The sequence below is a fragment of the Anthonomus grandis genome, chromosome 4 (genome assembly GCF_022605725.1).
Source record: "Anthonomus grandis grandis chromosome 4, icAntGran1.3, whole genome shotgun sequence".
Classification (NCBI taxonomy): Eukaryota; Metazoa; Arthropoda; class Insecta; order Coleoptera; family Curculionidae; genus Anthonomus; species Anthonomus grandis.
In genome coordinates this window covers 21,808,412-21,831,429 of record NC_065549.1, presented here as the reverse complement: position 1 = coordinate 21,831,429, position 23,018 = coordinate 21,808,412, and the positions used below count along the sequence as shown (strand labels likewise).

The 23,018-nt window shown below is 30.4% G+C and overlaps 1 protein-coding gene across 1 annotated transcript; it reads right to left on the bottom strand.

The window, feature by feature from the left end:
* Positions 1-2,243: 2,243 nt before the first annotated feature.
* Positions 2,244-3,223, bottom strand: LOC126735395 (uncharacterized). The gene is made up of 2 exons (XM_050439362.1): positions 2,449-3,223; positions 2,244-2,323 (listed from the first exon to the last, which is right to left on the bottom strand). Exons 1-2 carry the CDS (start codon positions 3,158-3,160, stop codon positions 2,310-2,312), a joined length of 726 nt encoding a protein of 241 aa, XP_050295319.1. The 5' UTR covers positions 3,161-3,223; the 3' UTR covers positions 2,244-2,309.
* Positions 3,224-23,018: the final 19,795 nt, after the last annotated feature.

Below are 23,018 nucleotides of genomic sequence, written 5' to 3'. Positions count from 1 at the left end.
TAACAAATTAAGGCTGATTATTATAAATATTACATATATTGTAAACAGAATTAGTAAGCTAAAACATATTACTAAGACTAAAATTCAAAATTTACGTAATTTCTTGTGCTTATAGAGATTTGACTAAACTTTTAAAGCAAATAAAGTATAGAAATAGTTATTTAAATCAATAGTGAAAGTTCCGAATTTAAAGACATATTCAGGTCTTTTAAAAAATTTACTCTTAATACAGAATTATTATAAAAACTCTAAAGCTTATTTTTTTTTATAAATTTCGTAAAACTATACTTTGTTATATATTTATTTAAGCCATTAGAAAACACTAGGTATTACTAAATGAATTTAAAAAAAAATCCAAAATAACCCAGAATACTTTAAACTAACTCCTAATTTAACAGATCAAATGCTTTCTTGAAGTCTAGATATTTAATATCAACTTGTTTTCCATTGTATATTGAATCAGTGATATTCTGCGTTATGATCATAAAGTTGGTTGCCGTATGTCATGTCTGCCGTTATGTCATGCCGGTTGTCGTATCTTCCTTTAAAAAGGCCGCGGTGCTAAAAAAATTATTTTGTTTAAATAAATTTACGGGAATCCCCATTTTACAAAACAAATGTACAAAATAGATACTTTAACCTAGTGAGTTGATACAATGTAAATATATATATATATATATATACAGGGTGTCTCACGATGAATAGACGCGATCGATATCTCGGAAACTAATTTTTCAAAAAATGTGAAAATTTGGCAACATGGCATAGTCGATGGGGGCTACACAACTAAAATATTTTGACAGTTGTGACGTTTCCAGTTATTTATTTATTTATTTATTTATTTATTTTACAATAAAAGCCTTACAGGTAAATAAATACCCATCTACAAGACAGGAAAGACCTTCAAATACATAAATATAACTTATGCTAACTAAGAAAAATGTATATATAACTTGTTACAAAAATCTTTTAAGCTTACTAAAACTAACTAAAAAATTACATAAAAAGTAATAAGAGGCATAGAAAATAAGTAACAAAAACGATCAAAACCTAATGTGCTGACTATAAACCTCAATTTTTATTAACGGAAATGGCTATATTATTTACAAAAAATAGCTTAATACAAACTCAGGTTACTTGTGGCTTAGTGTTTAAGTGAGCGACATAAGGCTTCCTTTGTAATATTGAAAATGTCAAAATGAGCATCATTATTGTAAATACTACACATGGTATAAATTGGTGAAAATTTAAGTAGATTTGTTCTAGGAGTAGGGAGATGAAACGTGGTATGATGTCTATTATTGAGACGAGGCACAAAAAATATAATTTTGACACTAATGGCGGATTATCGATTAGATAATTAAGTAATTTATGCAATGTCATAAGAGCAGAAAAGGTTCGTCGAGTTTCTAGGGAGCAAATATTAAAACGTTGGAGCAGATCATCATGTGAAAAACCCTGAGGTGGGTATACATTATCACACTTAAAACAAGTATTTTAAAAAGCGCCTTTGCACTTGCTCTAGATTGTTAATGTGTACATTATAAGCCGGCGACCATATCACCGAAGCATATTCCAATCGCGATCGTACATATGCAAAATATAATGTTTTTATGGCATCTGGATTTCTGAAATCCTTAGTGCTTCTATAAATAAATCCATATGATTTTGACGCTTCTGAGACTACTGTGTCAATATGGTATGAGAAAGACAGTTTGGTATCAAAGTACACTCCCAAGTCTTTAAAAGAATTTGTGCGTATTAATGTAGTCGTATTTAAAGCGTAGTTAAATAATAACGGTTTTAATTTGTTGGTATATGTCATAACATTACATTTAGAAACATTCAACTTTAGACCATTTTCTACACACCAAGTATTTACCAAGTCAAGATTATACTGCAATCTATGACAATTTACGAGATTTCTTATTTTATTATATAACTTGATATCGTCTGCATAAAGTAAAAAATCGCAATCCAATTTATCACCAATATCGTTAATAAAATAGTTAAACAGTAGCGGTCCAAGCACAGATCCCTGCGGGACACCAGAAACTACATCATAGGAGCTTGACCTTTCGCCGTATAACTCCACGTACTGACTTCTACCACATAGATATGAGCGAAACAATTGAAGAGAGACAGCTGAAAATCCAAAATTACTAAGCTTATCAACAATTAAACTATGATTCAATTGATCGAAAGCCTTGCTAAAATCCAGGTATATAACATCCTTCTGTTCCCCATTATCAACTGCCTCAGCAATATTCTGAGTTATAAGCAAAAGGTTTGTGCTCGTAGACCTTCCTTTAAAAAATCCGTGCTGTTGGGGAATAATAATATTTTTGGTTAACGGAAAAACTCTATCGTAAATTAAAAATTCAAAAACTTTACAAAAATTGCAAATTATAGATATAGGTCTATAATTACATATATCGGACTTATTACCTTTTTTAAATACAGGACAAACCTTGGAAACTTTCCATAATGCGGGAATAGACCCCGATAAAAGACAGTTGTTAAACAAAACAAGTAAAGGCTTTACAAGTATATGCCTACAGTCCTTAATAATAAATGCAGGAATAAGATCCGGTCCTGTTGTAAATTTAGGTTTTAATTTGTTTAAAGCATTGAGTACTTCGCGTTCTGAAAAACAAGAAATATTTATATTAAGAGAGTTATTTGGGGTATGATGAGAATTAGGGTGTAAATTATTATTTAAAAAAGATCGTTTAAAGTAGTCAGCGAAGGAATTAACTATTTCAAGGGTGCCCTTTATAGGAGTGTCCTTGTAAAACATATCTTTAGGAATATCTCTTGTATCTTTTTTATTCTTTATAAAACTCCAAAATTTGTTAGGATTATTTATGATACTGCTTTCCACATTTGAAACGTATTGATAGTAAGATTTAGATATATCTCTTTTAGATTTATTGCGTAACAATTTAAACGTGTTTATATCATCGGTTCTTCCATATTTTTTAAATTTGTTGTAATGAAAACTCTTAAGCTTTATATCCCTTATAATACTATTTGTGAACCAAGGTGGAAAATTTCTCCTAGGTATATTAGGATATTTTGGTACAAAACTGTCCAATTCCTTTAATATTAAATCATAAAAGACCTTAAACTGATGCTCCACAGAAACCGTAGCTTCCATAAATGACCAATCGGTCTTTGAAAAGGCATCATATAAATTAGGAAAATTAGCTTTTTTAAAGTTAAATGCATTTTGTAGGTTAAAAAGTGTCTTACGCTTAAAATTCATAGAGTGGCAATATTTAAACGAAATATCAAGAGCAGGATGGTGAGTATCCTCGGTTAACAACGGATCCAAAGATTTTTCCACTATGCAATTTTCATTATTGTTTATGACCAAATCAAGAATTCTGTTATTTGAATTTTGTATAGAGTTGCTTTGATTGCAATTAAGAAAAGTTATAAAGTTTTGCAGTATTAAAATATTCTTATCTTGAGAATTGTTACAGTTAACGTAATAAGGTAGATTAAAATCACTCAATATGCAAATATTATTACCAAAAATGTAGTCAAGGGATGTTAGACACTCAAACAGATTTTCCAAAGTTTCAGGAGATACTGGAGGAGGAAGATATACAGCAAAAACTAAAATTGACGAGAAATCTAATACAATCCTAACACCAACAATATCTATACCGGGCTCAAGATCAACACTTTGATTTACATCTATTTTAAAAGCATTAAACTTTTTATTAACGGCTATCAGACAGCCCCCACCTCGTGATTTTCCCGTATTTAAAAAATCTCTATCGGCTCGAAAGACATTGTACACAGCCGCAACCACCTCACCATCAGATATTGACGAATCGAGCCATGTCTCAGTAAGCGCCATTAGATCATACCAACACGCAGAGGTGCTATTTAATAAATCTGCAGTCTTTGTTCTCAAGCCACGTACGTTCTGTACGTACGTACGTTATATCGGAAGTAGGTGTCAACTTCGTTATTTTAAATGGAACACCCTGTATATTTTTACATTTTTAACTTTTACGTGAAATTCTAAGTATATTTTGTGTATAATGTCCTATACCCAAGTCTAACCGTTTTTGACATATTCGGCCTTTTCGGCCTTGCGGTTCAACCAGGCCAAGACGAATATATTTTAAGAATTGTCGAAGAATCACCAAACATTAGTACTAGCGTTTTGGCTGAACGGGTGAGAAATATTGGGAAAACCGATACACAATATTTTACAGTCAACAACTTTTCATTCCATTTCATCTTCAAAAAGTACAAGGTCTTTTACCCGACAATCCCGAGGCAAACTTGCTTTTTGTAGATGGTTATGTGAAACGAATAATAGAAATGTGGATTTTATAAGGCCCATTCTGTTTACTGACGAAGCCACGTTCACGAGAAACGGCATGACAAATATCCATATCGAACACATATGTGCTGAAGAGAATCCCAGGGCCATAGTTGAGACACATCATCAAGTAAAGTGTGGGCAGTTGTTGTGGATAACTTTCTTTTAGGACCTGTCATTTTACCAGGTAATTTGACTGGTAATTCATTTCTGTTGTTTCTACAAGAAATACTTCCCGATTTGCTTGATGATTTACCTCTAAATTTAAGACAAAATCTTTGATTTCAACTCGACGGTGCTCCGGCTCATTTTGCTTTAAATGTTAGGAACTATTTATATCAAGTATTTCCTAATTACTGGATTTTTTGGGGTCGAGAAGCAAGAAGGATTTTTCAGTCTGGGGATGTATGAAAGACTTTGTGTATATGGTTTCGATTTTACACGAGGATCATTTGAGGGAAAGAATCATTGCAACTTGCATTTCAGGTTAAAACCAAATATTTTATACAAAGCCTTAGATTTTCTTTAATAAAGAGGGCTTGTATGTGTATACAAATGAATGGAGGTCACGTAGAACAAATAATTTAGGAATATTATTGTAAGATTTTATTATAATAAGTAATTTATTAGAAAAATAATTTACGTTAAAAGTTAATTATTTTATTAACTTTTAAAATGTATTTAGATATAAAAGTAAGATATCTCATAAACGGATTCTTAGGCCGACATTTACCAAGAATACTTTTTTTACAAGAAAAGATTGGATAATTAGAATTTTTTACTAGAACTTTATTATACAGGGGTACAAAAAAGTTTTAGTATTTTTAACACATGCAACCTACCACAGGTGGCGCCCTCTGCAAGGTATAGCGAATCCATGAACGGATTTCAATTTTTCGTTCCAAAAAACCCGCTCACACCAAATTTTAATTTAATATCTTATGAAACACTCGACTTACTTAAAAAAACGATTTTATATTTCTCAATTTGACGCCTTGTATATTGAATACCGAGCGACCAATTAAAAAATAGTATAACAAAAGTCACATTATTTTGGTCCACCCTATATGTGGCCGGCGGATTGGCCTCCTTTTTCCGAACACCCTGTATATATCTAAGAACTGAGTTAACACCATTACAGCCATAGTCTGCTTAGGCTATTCTTAAAAACGGACAGTGAACTACTACATAAATCAATGTTATGAGCGTTTAGGACACTCAGAGATCTATCAATAGGAGAATGATGGCCATATTCAGTTCTGTGCATAGGAACATGATAAAGGTCAAAATTGCTTAGAGTTCTATTTGGAACATTGAGACACACTTTAGAAAGAAGGTCAAGAGCATTAATCATGCCATTAACCAGCTTAAAGACAAAACAAAGATCAGCGTTCACACGCCTTTTGGCCAATGTATCCAGGTTAAGTCTTACTCTCATGTCCTCACGATAATACTCGTCAAAGCTAATGCCCATTCTAAATGCAGCACACCGTAAAAATCCATCTTATACTCTCTCAATCATAACTTTTGAATTCTGATATAGAGGAGACCACACTACTGAAGAGAGTTCAAGATTAGATCTGACCAGTGAGACATAAAGGAGTCTATAGGCTTGCAGAGAGAGATGTGAACTATACCTGTTTACAGCACCCAACAATCTTAGTCCCTTTAAAGTTATTTTAGAGATGTAATGAACAAATCTCAGATGCTCATCGAACCACACGCCCAAATCCTTGACTACATTCACATACTGCAAGGACTTACCAAGGATACTATATGTAGAATTGAATCTCCTCGAACCTCTATGAAACGATATCTAGCAACACTTGGAAATATTGAGCCTTAATCCATTCATCACTGACCACTCACACAAAATATCAAGGTCTTCCTGAAGTTTGGCTATATCATTCACATGCTTAATCTGCATGTAGAGCTTCAGGTCATCAGCAATTATACTTACAGAACTATGATTGATCACATTAACAATATCATTCACAATTAGATTGAAGAGCAAAGGGGCACAGTGAGATCCCTGAGGAACCCCTGAGACTACATTAGTAGGTGCAGAAGTACAGCTTTGCACCTTCACACTCTGATTTCTTTCTATCAGAAAACTCTTTAGCCATTTTAAGAGGGAATCATGAAAACCAGCACTTTCCAACTTGGTTAACAAGAAACCAAAGTTCACCCTGTCGAAGGCATTGGAGAAGTCGGTATAGACTGATGCATCAGTCTGAACCCCCCTCTCCAAAACCCCCAACAGATCACACTCGTTTTAAACCAAACTGCTGGTTGTGGATTACCCAGAAGAGAATTCTGACTGTTTTTCACTAATGATTCCTTTTGACCGTAAACCAAACTATCAAACAATTTGGCCAATGAGTTTTAAATACATACTCAACGATAATTGGCAATATCCTCCCTATTGCCCGCCTTAAATATCGGTATGATGAAACTGTGCTTCCAAGCTTCTGGAAAGGTAGTAAAGACATATTAAAGATCATCTGGAGAGGCCTACTAATTCTATAAATACAGTTCTTTAAAAAGACATTAGGTATATTACCTGGCCCACAGATAAACTTGTTAGGTAATTTCTGGATCTTGGAAAATACCTCCGAGAGAGTGAAGCTTCCAACAATAATATTCTGGGAACCAAATTCAAGAGAATTAGGAATGAGATAAGTAGAGTTGTCGTAACCTGTAGCAAAAAACTTTGTAAACAAATCAGTAATTGCTTCCATAGACTCTACCATTTCCTGACCCAATGCATTGCTTTTTCTTTTGTCATTGATAAACCTCCAAAAGTAACGACTATCATCCACCACTGACCTCTCCACTTTACCAATATATTCACTAAAGCAACGATCGTGTTCTACTTTACATCGAGATCTACTTTACAAGAGTCAGGTGAGGGAGTAGACGTATATATTTCCTGTGTGCAGCCTTCTTTTTACAAAGTAAGCCTTTAAGTAAATGACTAAACCATTTAGGAAAAGATGAAAACCTTAGTCTCTTTTTAGGCATATACAAATCAAGGCAATCCTGTAAAATATCATTTAACTTACCCGCAGCACCATCAACATTCAACCCATTAAAATTGATACTCCAATCAATAGTCCCCAAATGAAAGTTAATAGCCCCAAAGTCGGCATTCCGAAAATCGAAATAAAATTCATCAAGCCTTAGTGAAGATGAGTCAGTTTGAATATTAATATGATAAGAAACGTGGTGCAAACTATTACTAAAAATGCAGTCAACAGCAGCTGAAATATTAACATTATGCAAATCAGAAAATACTAAACCTAAAAATGTGTTTCTCTTATTTGGTACGTTATTGCATTAAAACATATTATGATAAGAAAACATTTCAGCTAATACTCGGGCTGGATAGTGTTCATTGCAAGTTACACAAACCCTATCAACATCATTTGACCAAACCGCCTCAGGTAGGTTGTAATCACCGAACACCAGCACCGATGATTGTTGGTAGCTTTAACAGATTTCATGAACTGACATCCCATGTAACTCGTACTTATCGCGTGTAGCATTTGGTGGAATATACACTCCACCAAAAACAAATGACTTCTTGCAAATATTTACTTTTACATATACTTGTTCCACTGAGATGTAAGGAGTAGCAATTTTTCTAGAACTAAATTTATGGCTAACTGCTATAAGCACCCCTCTACTTCTAATCTTTGTACTTAATTCCAGGCTACAGTCAGTGCGGTAGATGGTATACCCAGGTACAAGGATTTTACTGTCAGAGATATCCTCATTCAACCAAGTCTCTACTAGGATTATGACAGAATAGTCAGACAGCTGCACTCCGTGATAAAATTGTTTAATTTTAGTGCCCATACCACCAACATTTTGGCAGTAGAGGCTTAATCGGTTTTTGAGTTGTTATCACCATCTTGAAACCTCACATTTTTCAACGGCACGATCTTGGCCACTCCTCTAATGTATGTTTTGCATTTTAGTTTTAATTAAAGAAAAACTCTAATAAAATGTAATTAACGCAACTTAATGATTTACAATGGCATTTATAAATTTTTTAATAATAATTTAGAAATAAGAATTTAGGCCTAGGTGTCAGTATCTCGGTTTCAAAAAAATATAATATATTAATTTTAATCATCATATTTATCTTCTCATTGATAGGGCTTTTAAAATTTTGTAATAAAAAAATCGTTGGAAATAATTACAAGAAGAATTTATTAATTGAAGAGCACCAACAATCTGTGTTAATGAAAAATATGCTTTTAGGAAAACCGCCAGTATTTTTTTTGCATTTAACAAAATTTACTTTTACATATTATTGTTAATTTCGCCCTTAAAACTTATGTTCAACTTAAAATTTAATAGTATAAATTATAATTCTTAAAACAGAAACTCATCTATGTTTTTATTAATTTCGTATTTATTTAGTGAGTATTAGAAGAAGTTTTAGAAAAAATTGATCGGGCTTTAACAATCCACGATTTGGTATTACAAATATTATTTTTTGATTGTCTGACAGCTAACTTAAATGTCTCCAATATAACCCTCAACTAAAGCACTAGAAGTTTGAAATATTTTGCAAAGAAAACAATATACATAGTATTTTGATTTATAATATACCAGCAAAACCTGTAGAATAACTTTTAATACAATTTTTTTAAATTATAAAGAGATCAAAAATTTATTTAAATAAAATTTTATATCAGCTTTCGTCATTTGAGTAGGCACTATTTCTATCTGAGTTAATTTAAGTTTATCCAATAAAACGTAAAACCGATACATGCCTATGAATAAGACCACTTTTAAAACTTACCTCTTCAGGCCTTTGTTTTTTTAATAAAATACTTTCCATTTCAGTTTTGGTATTCGACGAGTTATCCTTTTGTTCCCCAGTAGTGACTAGTATTCGTTCCGTCTCCGTCAGATTTGCATCTCGGGCTTAAGAACTTAATTATGTCTCATGTAGTGTTGAAAAGAAAAAACGTTTCGACTACTGTTCTTTACTTCCAAAAGCTTTTTCCGATTATATTTTTAAACCTCTACCAAGACAAAAAAATTAATCCTAGTCATGATGCTTCATAGAAAACTACTTTTACAGACTTACAAACTAATTACGCTTTTCCCATTTTTTTTGTTTGAATATTCCTTTTTTATTTTTTTATTCATTTATTAATAAAGTAAAAATAATAATATATTTTGCTTAATCTTTAATAAAACTAATTTTTACCAATAAAAAAGCCTAAAAAATAATATCAACAAACATTTTTTAAGGTGTTTATACAGTACTAGTTTAAATGAAAATGAAGCTTCTATATTGTGCATTAAATTATGCCTCTTTCTAAACGGGCTTAATACGATCAAAAATATTTTTCTTTTATTACCATTTATAATATAATTTCATTAAAATATAACTCACAAACAACATTATTTTTTTAAAGTATTTCGTTCATAACCTATATTTCTGGATTTCCGTTATTGTCTATCCATTGAAGTTAATAGTCGGTTTTAAAACTGGAAAGAAACTTATTGCGTATTTTTTTATTATTGTATCCACGATAAACATACTCACTAATTTAAACTTACCATTGTCTTTGTTTAAAAATAGCTAATAAAAAAATAGTATTACGGCAAGAATATAACCATCCAAAACCTTCTCGATAGAATACTAGAAATGCTCTCTGAATAATAATATAAAGAAGGCTGGAAAAATTTATTTACATGCACTATGAGCAGTAACCATGTATCTATCCATCGCGCACTTTTGCGAACACGATTTAGCTCATATGGATGCGTATCCTCCTGTCCTGTAAATTAACGCAGAGTTATTTAAATAATTATTTACAGAAATATAAGAAATTATCCCGATGCGAGTATTTTTAATTATTCAGAATATTATTAATGTATTAACTTTTTAAAAAAATTAAATTTAAAAAATTTACAAAAATTTGCAAAAAAATTTCGTTCTTTCTTTCCTTATGCATAATCATTTTCCTTCTAATATTGGTTAAAGAGATTGGATTTTTGAGTTATATGTTTATATTAAATGCTTTGAATTAAAAATTAAGATTTTAATTAATCTATTTAATATCAGAGAACTTTAACAGGATATTTTAATTAATTCCTTTCTTATGATATGAGAGATTATTTATTTGTAACCTCATTATTCTAAAGAAGTGCCTATATACTATAAAGTTTACAAATGTTGCACTTTTTTTATTTAGTTCCTATTTTAAATTATTTATTTTAAAAATCAAATATCATTTATAGTAGTATTTTTTACCAAACTATGCTTGCGAATCCTTTTATTTTTGTGTTAAAGTTTTATGATGTTCTGTAGTGGTTTTTATATATGTATACCGACTTAAAAAAAAATTCTTAAATCATTGCAAAGATATATTTGCATTAAAATATTTATTAAATTATAAATGAACCTCATATGAAAAAATATTAAATATCTCAAATATACACTTGTACATTTATAAATCAGAATCAGACATCAGATATCATAAGCATCACTTAAAAATGATTATTTTGTACTTTTGATATATCTAATATCACCGCTCTCTTATAATCATAATAAAAAATCTCAATTAAAAGTAAGTCGCTGATAGTAATCAAACAATTTTTGGGTTGAATGTTTGTTTTGAAGATGCCTTATCTACCCTAAAACCCTAATTTATAATCCAATTATTTTTTAAAAAATATTATTTTCTAGGAGCAACTTTATATTATTGGATGTTAATAAAGCAATTTCGAATAGGCGGAATTCTAATAACTGCTATTTGGTCCTTTCCTTCTTTAAGAGGGTGGCCTAGAAAGGGTTTGGAATTCTAATTTGATATTTATGACTTAAAAGCCCCAATATAATAAAAAAGTTTTCAAATTAATTAGTTTTATATAACTTTTTATAATTTATATTATGTCTAATGTCAGATTCATCTATCTTAGCATTTTTTTTCTTTTGTACTAGCTGTGTAATGAAAAGATTGCAAAATTGATTATTTGCATTTATTTATAATCATTTACGTAGTGTTTCTTTTTTTTTGTTTCCTAGTATCTTAAATCCTTTTTTTTTGACTGTCACTGCATAAAACAAATTTTTCAAATTCCGTAGAACATCAATTATTATTGTTTTTTTAATAAGAACATCCTGAGACCAGAACAAATTTACCGCTTAGACAACCGCAAAGACAAACCAACAGATCACAATTACAGCTTAAGACTTCTTTGTTATTAACAGATGACATGACATGACCCAATTTGTATACAGACAATAATATAAGCAAATTGAATAAATAAGTAACTTGAACAAATAAGTTATAATCTATACAAACAATAGTGTTTTTAATCTTGATAAACTAAGCTGATTATAAGAGTACCAGTGAATATGAAAATATATTTAATAAATCTAATAACAGTTAACATAAAAATAATATCATGTACATACGAGATATTCTAAGTTTATGAAGCTCTGCATAATTTTAACCTATGATTTCAAATTTAATACTTGCTCCAGAAAAGTAATAAGTATTGTTGTTTTTCCACTAAAATTTCCTTTGATGATACAGAAAATATGTGATATTACAAATTTTATAGAAATTTCTGTTTTGGCTAATGAAAAATTTTAGATGTTTTGCTTAAGACCTAAGCTTCATCATTGTTAAAATAGATCACCTAACGTAATTGAAAAAAATCTAATAATAGTAAAATAATAGATTTCTTACAAACAAGTTATTTTAATAAATATATCCTAAATAATTAAAAAGTTAAGTCTCCAAAATATTTATATTTATAATATAAAAAATATATTAAGAATTCATAAAAAGAGTTAACACAACTTAAAAATAATCGTAAAAACTCAGGTTGAAGATATAAAATATATCAAATTCATATAATTCAAAAAATATTGTAATTTTTTTTCGTCTTTAGCAACCTCTATATTTTAAGGAAAATTTACCTTTCTGGTACTGGTGGATAATATACAAATTTACAGGATTGCAAAAACTACGACACATAAGTAGGTAGCCACTCCAGAATCGATCATTGTAACCCATGTCCCTATACTTTATTATAAAACTTAAATTAAATTTTTTATGGTATTAACCTTATATAATGGCAGAACAAAGTTTATTCAATTGAAAAAGGTTCATACATACAGGGTGTTCATTTGAAAACTTCACACTATGAATTTATCGAAAACCATTGTTTAAAAAAAACGCCGAAATACATCAAAAGGTTTGTCAAGGGAGCCATGTCATTTAACCTAAAATTACTTCACCTTCTTTCACCCATTGCCCCCAGGGTCATCCCCTTAAAAATTTTAAAATGCAAGAGGTATCATGTAATAGCTTGTTTAAAAGGTCTTTCGAAGTCTTTTGTTTTGACGTTTGATTTTTTTAAATTGGTCAATTCGTTTTTGAGAAAAATAGAAAAATTTTTGTTCAGATAAAAAACAAAAACATGAAAATATCAGTTTTTATTTCAATAAGTGTTCAAAATGTTACCGGTTAGGGTTTGCCAAATCTACAATTCGTTTATAATTTAAAACGGAAACTACCAACATAAACAGCAATTCCGAAGATTAGACGTGGAAAAAACTAAACAACAACCTGAATTTTTTTCCGCATTCTTTTCATCAACACAGATATCCTGAGCAAACTGTATTTATTGTTATACCTGCTTAATTATTTATAGTTGCCAAGGAAAATAAAGAATTTATTTTGCTGTCAGTTACATTTGTGACAGTCTTGGAATAGTAAAAATTTATTTGTTGAATTGAAGATTTTACTTCCAAAATGGTTTACACACTAGCCGAAAGAGTGGAAATTATTTTAATTTATGGTGCCCAAAATCAATGTGCTCTGAAAACTGCCATCACGTTTAACGCCAGACATCCGGAGAAAATAACTTTGCATAGGTATGTTTTGGACCTTGTTACTAAGTTTACTGAAATTGGATCTATTGCAAATAAAAAACGTGATCATCAGCGAATCATTTTGGAATAAATCCTAATACTTACGCAAAATTGTTGCTGCCACTGGTATTTCATTAGGCTCTGTTCACACAGCTACCAAACTTCATAAATTTCATCCATTTAAAATGAAAATATTGCAAGAGTTAACCGAAGACGATTTCGATAGGCGAGTTGAATTTTGTGAAAAAATGACTGAAACGATTAATGATTTATAATATTCATGTAAAAAATATCTGCTTCAGCGATGAATTCACATTTTATCTAAATGAATTTGTTAATAAGCCTTACTGTAGATTTTGGAGCAATGAAAATCCTAATGCATTTGTAGAAGGGCATACCCAGTACCCTCAAAAAATTAATGTATGGGCAGGCATTTTAGGAAATAAAGTGATTGGGCCATTATTTATTAACGGAAATTTAAATGCAGATATTTATTTGGATATGTTGGAAAATACTATCAATCCGCTTATCACTGAATTTATTAAAAACCAAATCGATGATGATGGAAACCCTATACTTGACAAGCCTGAAATATATTTCCAGCAAGACGGCGCTCCTCCTCACTATGTTCTTCCCGTTCGGCAATGGCTAGTCGACGAGCTTCCAGACAAATGGATAGGGCGAAGGGGGCCTATAGAATGGCCTGCTAGATCTCCTAATATACCGCCATTAGACTTTTTTCTATGAGGTCATTTGAAATCTATTGCGCTTACTCCCCAACCTGAAAGTTTGGATGAACTTCGTCAACGCATCATCGACAGCTGCCATGATATCCCGCAACATGTTTTTGAAAATGTCCGTCATGAATTTGAACATCGCCTATATCATTGTTTGGCCAAAAACGGGCAACATTTTAAACACGTATTGAAATAAAAACTGATATTTTCATGTTTTTGTTTTCTTTTTGAACCAATTAAGATAAACAAAGATTTTTCTAATTTTCTCGAAAACGAATCGACCGATTAAAAAAAATCGAACGTCAAAATAAAAGACTTTGAAAGACCTATTAAACAAGCTATTACTCGACACCCCTTTAAAATTTTTAAGGGGATGACCCTGGGGGAAAATGGGTGAAAGGGGGTGAAGTAATTTTAGGTTAGAAAGTTTTCCCCGTTGACAAATCTTTTGATATATTTCGGCGTTTTTTTTTAAACAGTGGTTTTCGATAAATCCGTGGTGGGAAGTTTTCAAATGAACACTATGTAGGTCTGAGAAAGCAGTGGTAAAAATAATGATACAAAAATTGTTATTAGTTAAAGAATTTGTCACTTTTTTAAAATACAGAAGTTCCTGAATTTAGTAAACAATACAATTTTGAACCTATGTTTAGATAAAATTTTGCCTTAAAATTCGCTTTTGGACAAGCCCTAATTTTTTTTTTATGCAGGATGGAAGCTGTAAGTTAAATATACGTTAAAGCAAAAAAAAATAAACGTGGTAAATTTGTATTATTGTTGTGAGCAAGATTTAAGCTAGATTAAAGAATATTTTCGCATAATAAAATTTTTTCTTTAATTCCAAAGCTCAGTTACCATTTCTGTACAGAAGTATTTCTAGAAATGTTAGTTTATTTAGTTAGTTTAATTAAGCAATTTATTAACCAAAATTTTTATTGGCTTACTTATTGAAAAGCATAAATAGAACCATATAATAAAATTATAATTATTTAAAAATAGAATTAAAAAATATGTGAATTATTCAAACATACTAGTTTCAATATTTCATATAATTATATTTTTATATTTACTATTAACAATACATACAATTAAGTTAAAAAACTTGTTAAATTAATAATTATTAAGTAATCTTATTATTTTGAAGCAGGAATTGTCAATTTTATGATTACTAATATGATCTTAGTAAAATATACGTACTTAAAACCAAAATAATTAAAGTTACCTATAACAATATTAATGAAAGTTTAATTTGCCTATTATAGAACATCTATATAATTATAAGAACTCCACTTATATATTTGTGGGATAAGTATGCAGAGAACCCAACACAGATGAATTAAGAGATCGCACAAATGAGAGATCGCAACTCAAATGCAATATTAGACAAGTAACCAAAATACCTTTAGAATAAATTAAATGTGATTTAAAATGAAATTATTTCAAAATCATAGAGAAAAACTTAAGTATAATTTCATCTATATCCACGAGTAATACATCAAAATGCCAATAAATATTTATTGCAATTCAATACCCACTTTCCTACATAGATATCAAAGTGAAAATGAATTTAGTGAAATTTTCTAACCTTCAAAATTTTAAATTAATCGTTTTAATTAAAGCAAGATTAATTCATAACACCTTATATCTGCAAATGCCTTTTTTGATCGTACCGACCCCTACAAAATAACTTTTTTATTTTTTTGTTAATATAAGAAGATTAAGATCCTCCCATCTTAAAATATTTGGTCACGCTCACGAGACACACGTCCGATGTCCATAATATTTATTTATTGATTTGCATTTAATCCTCGTCAGTTAACAGTTATATGTATGTAGGTATATAAGATACCACCGTACCGCGTTAAATAAAATGCATATTAAAACCTGCTCACCGTTTAATATTGAAAGGATGATCCAAGATATCGGGCATCGCGTATCTCATCTACATACAACCAGAATTTTTGAAGCAATTTGGTTAAATTAATACTGGATTAGCACAAATTATTATTATTTACGGTAATTTTAATTAATTCACAAGCTAACTTCATTGTAAAAAATGCACGTTAGGAAATTAAACTTAATTTAAAAAAAAAATTATATTAGAATATTTTTTGTTATAAATTCGTCCCAAAACATTGACATGTTCGGCGATTTAGTATATAATAATAATAATAACTATCTTTATTTTGATTTAACGTACATTGTATATTATAGTGTAAACTTAAGTGATTAGGTGCAATAAATTTGAAAAAGGCAATTTAATCCAATTTAACCGTAATGCAATTCATAATATATGTTTTTTGGAAGTTCTAGTAGGGCAACTAAGGAATCAGTAGAAGAATAATTATGGTAGTTACATCCAAAATAGGAATAATAACACATAGATATTCTTAGTTTTCTCTAATTAGTTTTAAATGCAGCCGGTGAGGTATTTTGGCTATATTAAAGAATTAAAACCTATGAATAAAAATGGTATTTCTATCATATAATGATGCAATTTTATTTTTGAATCTAAAAATAAGATTAAAAATATGGATCCTAAATATAAAACAATTATATAAACATAATAATAAACATTTAAGATGTAAAATTCTATAATAAAAATCTCGTGAAGTTCTTTCTACTCCCTCATATTCAACTAATTATATTCAATTAACTTGTGCAAAATACGATCATATTTCCTTATACCAAAACGAGACCTTAAATGTAATTATAAATAATTTTGAGCCTGCAGGGTTAAAAATGGAGAGAATCACATAATTATATTTTTATTTTTGTTTAAAGAAACAACCATCAACCTTAAAAAGCTATCAAATATCAATCCTAAATTCCAAACTTAATTTTGAAATTTGAATTGTGTTTTGAGTATAGTTTTAATCTGAATATTATTTAGAACCAAACTATAGAACATGACAGTCAATAATGAAGAATTTCTAACAATATTTAATGACTCATAGTATCGAACTATTATTTATTATTAGACTTAATTAGATGTCATTATAGACATTCCCCAATGCAGTTGCACAATCGTGGTGCACTCTAAGTTCAGATTATTTTATATATGTAAATTGTTCTTTCAAGCACCATTATTAAACCCAGAAGTAAACTAATTCGCCGAAAAATATTGTGAAAAATGTACTTTGGGTTGAGGTGCAATAAGGACTTTTTTAGATCTTAAAAATTTATTGAACGCGTTATATACGATAATAAGAGAGGACAAACTATTTAAAATATCACTACTTATATCGTCTTCACCCACAGCTGTAGATTTAATTATACTTAAAAACCTTAGTCATCTACTTTTGAAACTTTTAGGAACCTTTAGGTTAATCTTTTAGAATCTCAAAGTTTTTCTGTCACACCATAAATTATCAGATATTCGAAACCTGACATCTAGATATGCTCTTTTCCTTTACTTCAGAAATTTGTCTTATATCTAATAAACACAAATTTTAAAAATTTATGTTTATTTGAAAGTTTAAAAATTTGAAAGTTTAAAATTTTTTATTTTGCCAGAAGCAATAATTTTTAACGATCTTTATAAGCTTGCCCATTTAAAGGTTTGCAAGACCAGTTCTTCGACGTTAAACCACCTTTTTAAAAAAAATGAATTTCTTGCCTTTTTAGCAAAACGGGAGGCAATTCATCTTTAATTAATTAATATTTAAAAATCTGTCCGCCAGCTTAACTGTACCCAGCCGTAGATCCAATTTAATCTGAGTGACGTTATTAGGTTTCCGAAAAAAGCTTGATTACTCCTCTTTAAAAACCGAGGAGTAAATTATTACATGGTATGATTTTACCGACATATCGAGTGATAACGTATAGGGACACGTACCAAATTGCTTTGCATATTATCGGAATAAAACCAAATTAAAGTTGCATCTTCAGATAAATTTACATATGTTTGGAAGCGGTAATTGTTACCTGTCGGGAGTTATATATGCGTTTGCTCCTTTAAAAGCTCAATGATTCAGGCGAATTATACACATAAATTACGAATATAGTAACGCAATACGTCGTATTTTTTTAAAACGATGAGAAAATAAGTAGCCACAATTTATGGAAAAATTTAAAAGAGCACTTACTAATCTGACGTTATTATACTTATAATTTATTTTCATGTAATTATTTCTTTTTGTCATGAAAAAATTACTTTATAAATATTGACTAGAATCACATTTTTTATGATTTTGCCTTGGTAATATTTTAAAATTAAATTTTTGATATGTCTTTTAATGTGAGTGAACATAAAGCTTTATCAATATTTAATATCTTATTAATATTTGTTAAGAACAATTTCAGTTATTATTATAGTCTATATTAGTATTATTAAGTCGTAGAAATCTTAAGATAATTACTAAGTAAGTATTATAACGTTTATATATATATAACGTTTTCGAAATATTTTTTTTAAACTTTTTTTTATCAATACCTAAAATAAATTATATTATAGTATTAAAAGAGTATCAATAAGGTGCAGCCGAGCTGATTTTGGGGTGTAAAAGAAAATAATTTAAAAATTTTTTTAGCTAGGGTTTAACTACTGGGTACTATCTGGTACCAACATTGCTTTACCTAATTTGCAACTATGGAGCAACTTATAACTTAAGGGCCATGGTTTAACAACAATGATTTACAAAAAAAGAACTGACAGAGCAGATTGACATTAACATTCTTATCACTATTGATCCTTATGACTTGAACAAAATAATTAATATGTGCTTAGTATTCATTAAAATCTAAAATAGGCCAAATTGACCTGCAAGGTAAAATCAACGTAAAATCAATGGCTGTTTTTAATGCTATTCAATCAACAAAACTATGAAACAATATTCCATATTATTATTTACTTTCGTCATCCAATAATGGTTTTCCTTACATTTCAGATCGGGTATGCTAGGAGGAGCCATCTTAACGGTGTAGTATATATATTTATATATGATTTTTAAATCAGTTAATTTATCTGTTGGAGATTTACCTGTAACACACCCCTCCTTCCTGAAAAGGAAGTTTACCTGAAACTTACAATGGAAATTCAATCCCTAATAAAGAAAAACTAACTAAATAACTAATAAAAAGAAATCCTAACTTGAAAATACTTAATATAATACAACATTATAAGAACCCATTAAAAAAACTAAAATGAAACCAATCTATTATAATAATTGATTTACGCTGACTTATAACTAAGATACTAACATTAGATTTGATCTTCAACGTTATTATCAGGTGGATGTGCCTTTAAAACTTAAAATTCTGAGTCTCTCCGATTGGGTGTCCTTTGGACACTTAATCATATTTCTCTTTTAATTTTTTTTAGGCTTATATATTTAATTAACGTTATTAAATTATATACAGTACTTATATTTCAAAACAATCCACCCTAAATAACTTCCTAAAAAAAAAAAAAAAAAAAAACAAGTCAAATTAGATATACAGGGGGACGTTTAATTATGCATTTACTAAAGTTCTGTCAATCACCTCCTCACCTCCAGCTAACCTCACTTTAATAAATCAAATGGGAACCCCCATCGTGTGATACATCATAGTAAGCAGCGTAAAATTCTCTATTCAACGGTACCAAAAAAAATTAAATCGGTAAATGTGTAAGCAAATAGTTTGCGAAAATGTCTAGACATAATGAATATTTTATTTACGCCAAACTTTGGTATTTTATGAAAAGTTTTAGTGTGATACCTACATCATTTTAAAATTCTTACATTTTTTATAATAGATCATCAGAAAAAAAAAGACAAGCAATTTAGAAGTTAAAATGTGTGGTAATTTTGTCGATTTATTATTGTTAAAACTGTCAGTTTGACGCGTACAATTTTTCAATTTTAGTTAAAACAGTGAGTTAATAAAATCGTGTATACGCTAGCCGAAAGAATACAAATAATTTTCCTTTATGGAGCTCAACATCGGTGTGCTGAACCGCGAGAGCATTTAATGAAAGGTATCAAGATAAATACGTGAGCCATAAATACGTATTAGAATTGATACGAAAATTTGAAGAGACGGGATCGATTTGCAATAAGAAAAAATATGAAAATAGAGTTGTCGATGAAGCATGCCAAGTTAAAGTACTCGGAAAATTTGCTATGGATCCAACTTTGTCTATACCAAAGGCCTCAAAACTAACAAATATTTCCACTGGTTCCGTACATAAAGTTTAAAAAAAATAAGTTCTTTCCTTAAAAAATTCATATTCTTCATGAACTCGGAGAAGATGATTTTGATAGGAGAATTCAATTTTGTGAAGTGATGTGCCAGCGAATTGACGACACTCCCCATTTATTGAAGAACATTTGCTTCAGTGACAAATCGACCTTTTTTTTAAATGGCCTAGTGAACAGACATAACTGTAGATACTGGGATAATGAAAATCCGCATGTTTTTCGGGAAGGCCATACCCAATATCCCCAAAAAATTAATGTTTGGGCGGGAATTTATGGGAATGAAATAATCGGGCCATTTTTTTTGGAAGAAAATTTGACTGGCGAAATTTATTTAAACCTTTTAGAAAATGCAATAATCCCTTCCATCATCCAATCTATGGAAAATCAAGTAGATCAACATGGTGCTATGTTATTGAATGAAAATAATATACATTTTCAGCAGGATGGAGCTCCCGCGCACTACACTTTGGTAGTTCGAGAGTGGCTTGATGAAAATTTTCGAGAAAAGTGGATTGGCAGACGTGGTACAATCGAATGGTCTGCGCAATCTCCGGACCTAACCCCACTAGACTTTTTTCTTTGGATCTACTTAAAAAGCAAAGTTTATAAAACCCCACCTGAGAGTATTCAGAATTTAAAAAATAGAATATTTCAAGAATAGCAGAGAAATTAGCGGGCAGACTCTTGCCAATGTTCGTAAGGAGTTTGAAAATAGGCTTTTTTATTGTCTTGCTAGTAACGGCGCGCATTTTGAACATTTTTTTTTTTAAGGGAGTTATTAAGGGTGGATCGTGTTAAAATGAAAGCACTGTATATTTTTTGTCCCTCTATTTTGACATTTGAATTGGATGTTAATTATCTAGGTGGTGAGGAACTAAAATATGAGTTACACATTGGAGGTCTCCCATTAACCGGTTCTTTCGCTCAAAAACGGTCTTCGTGAGTCCTTGCGGTTGGAACGGGAGAAACACATTGATCCTCCTAGTTCCACTGTCTTCGACACAGATAGTGAGCTTTGCCTTTGCCGCAGTAAATTAATATCTATTGAACGGGATATTAAGACTCTCGGAAGGGATTATTGTGATGGAGAATCCAAACGAATTAATACCCTCTTGTTGCATTTGTACCAGCATATCAGTCGAGTCCATGTTGTCTCAGAAGTAGAGTCGGTTTTAAAAAATGAGATTGTACTATCTGTCTGTCATTCACTAGACTTTTTGGTGATCTTAATCTTGCTTCTCAAGGTATCATGCTTTCTTGCTCTTATGCCAACAAATCACCAGCCATTACCGTACCAGAAGCCACTCCATCTCATGAATCTTTAAATACAGCAGACAACTTAGTAGTTTCAAACGACTTTGTTTTGAGTGACGATAAATCTACACCTGTTGAAGAACTTGAAGCGGAACGTATTAATTCCAATGTTGTTACAGCATCGACTTCACAATGCGAGGTTGCAAAGCAGTCGAACCATTCAAATAATTTCCAGTCTGGTACTTCTACCTCCTTTGCACATTCAGCTACTAATAGGGAGTTGCCTTAGATTGAATCTCATAATGATGCAGTATCCTATGGAACTACTTCCAATCCGTCTTTGACATAACAGTCTAGACTTCCACTCCAGGATTTATTGGAGCTTGCTCAAAGCAGTTGCCCTTATTTTAATCCTCAGGGGAGAACGTTAAGTACATCTGAGTCAAGACCTTCCTACGGTCGTTTCATGCAGCGTGACGGATCCAGAGTTTTTCAGTCTTCTGGAAATAAACTTAATGCATAGTCCTCAATATCTTCGAATCCTATATCACAACCTCATGTAAGTCAAATTTACTGTTATCCAATGAGTTCGGCAAATGAGTCTCAATCAACGAGTCGTCAATCACAGGTTCGTTCTGGACCCCCCGTGGTTCATCCAACTCCTCCAGCAAACTCCACTACTCATGGAGACAACTTGTCCCAGTCCATACCAATCAACGACTTAGTTCATCATTTGAAACAATCGAATCGAATCGAAATTAAACCTGTAACACTCATACATATTGATAGTAAATATAGTAGTATAGTAATATACAATACATGATATTTAAAAACTTTAAGATAATCGTCGGGTTCTTTATAAGTCGCAAAAAACCTATTTTAAATATATTAATGAATGCTAGTTATTTTAAGTTATTTAATAAATATCCCAAGTGGAAATTATTTACATTTTCTTTACTTTATCTTTAATCTGACACATTTATTAAAAGATGTTCCTTTAATTATAAGATAGAATATGTGAATTCTACGTGGTAGGGCTCCACCACATTAACATAATTTGTCAAGTAGATGAACTAAGCTCAATGAACATAATACTTAGTATAAGCGAAGATTTTCGGATCTATTTAAAAGAGTTGGGGAATAAGGCGATAGAGGAGTAAATTTTAAAGATGCTATTTTTTACACTTGTAAAAAATTATTGGTGGGCAAGATTTTACAATGGAATAATTCAGAAAAAATATTCAATATGTTTTTTTACTACTCATGAAGTTTTGAATTTTTTTAATAATGAATTTAATTATGTTACTATTTCTCTTTTTTAATGCTTTATTTAGTTTTATTTAGGTAATTTTTGGTGTAATCGATTTCCTTTGAGGAATTCTGTAAGCTATTAAAGCCGATATTTTTTTTTTTTAATACCAACCCACAAATTTAGCCTGAATAAAATGAAAAATGGAACGAGTAATATATAGAAAATTACAAAAATAAGTATTATAAGGAAAGATATTACAGTTAATACTCAATAACATAGAAAGTGCCCTAATATTCCAAAAGTGTTTAAAGATAATTTGGCTTTAAATACC

Bases quoted from the DNA above. Each gene is read 5' to 3' on its own strand.
- LOC126735395 (XM_050439362.1), bottom strand. From the start codon at position 3,160: ATGGAAGCTACGGTTTCTGTGGAGCATCAGTTTAAGGTCTTTTATGAT.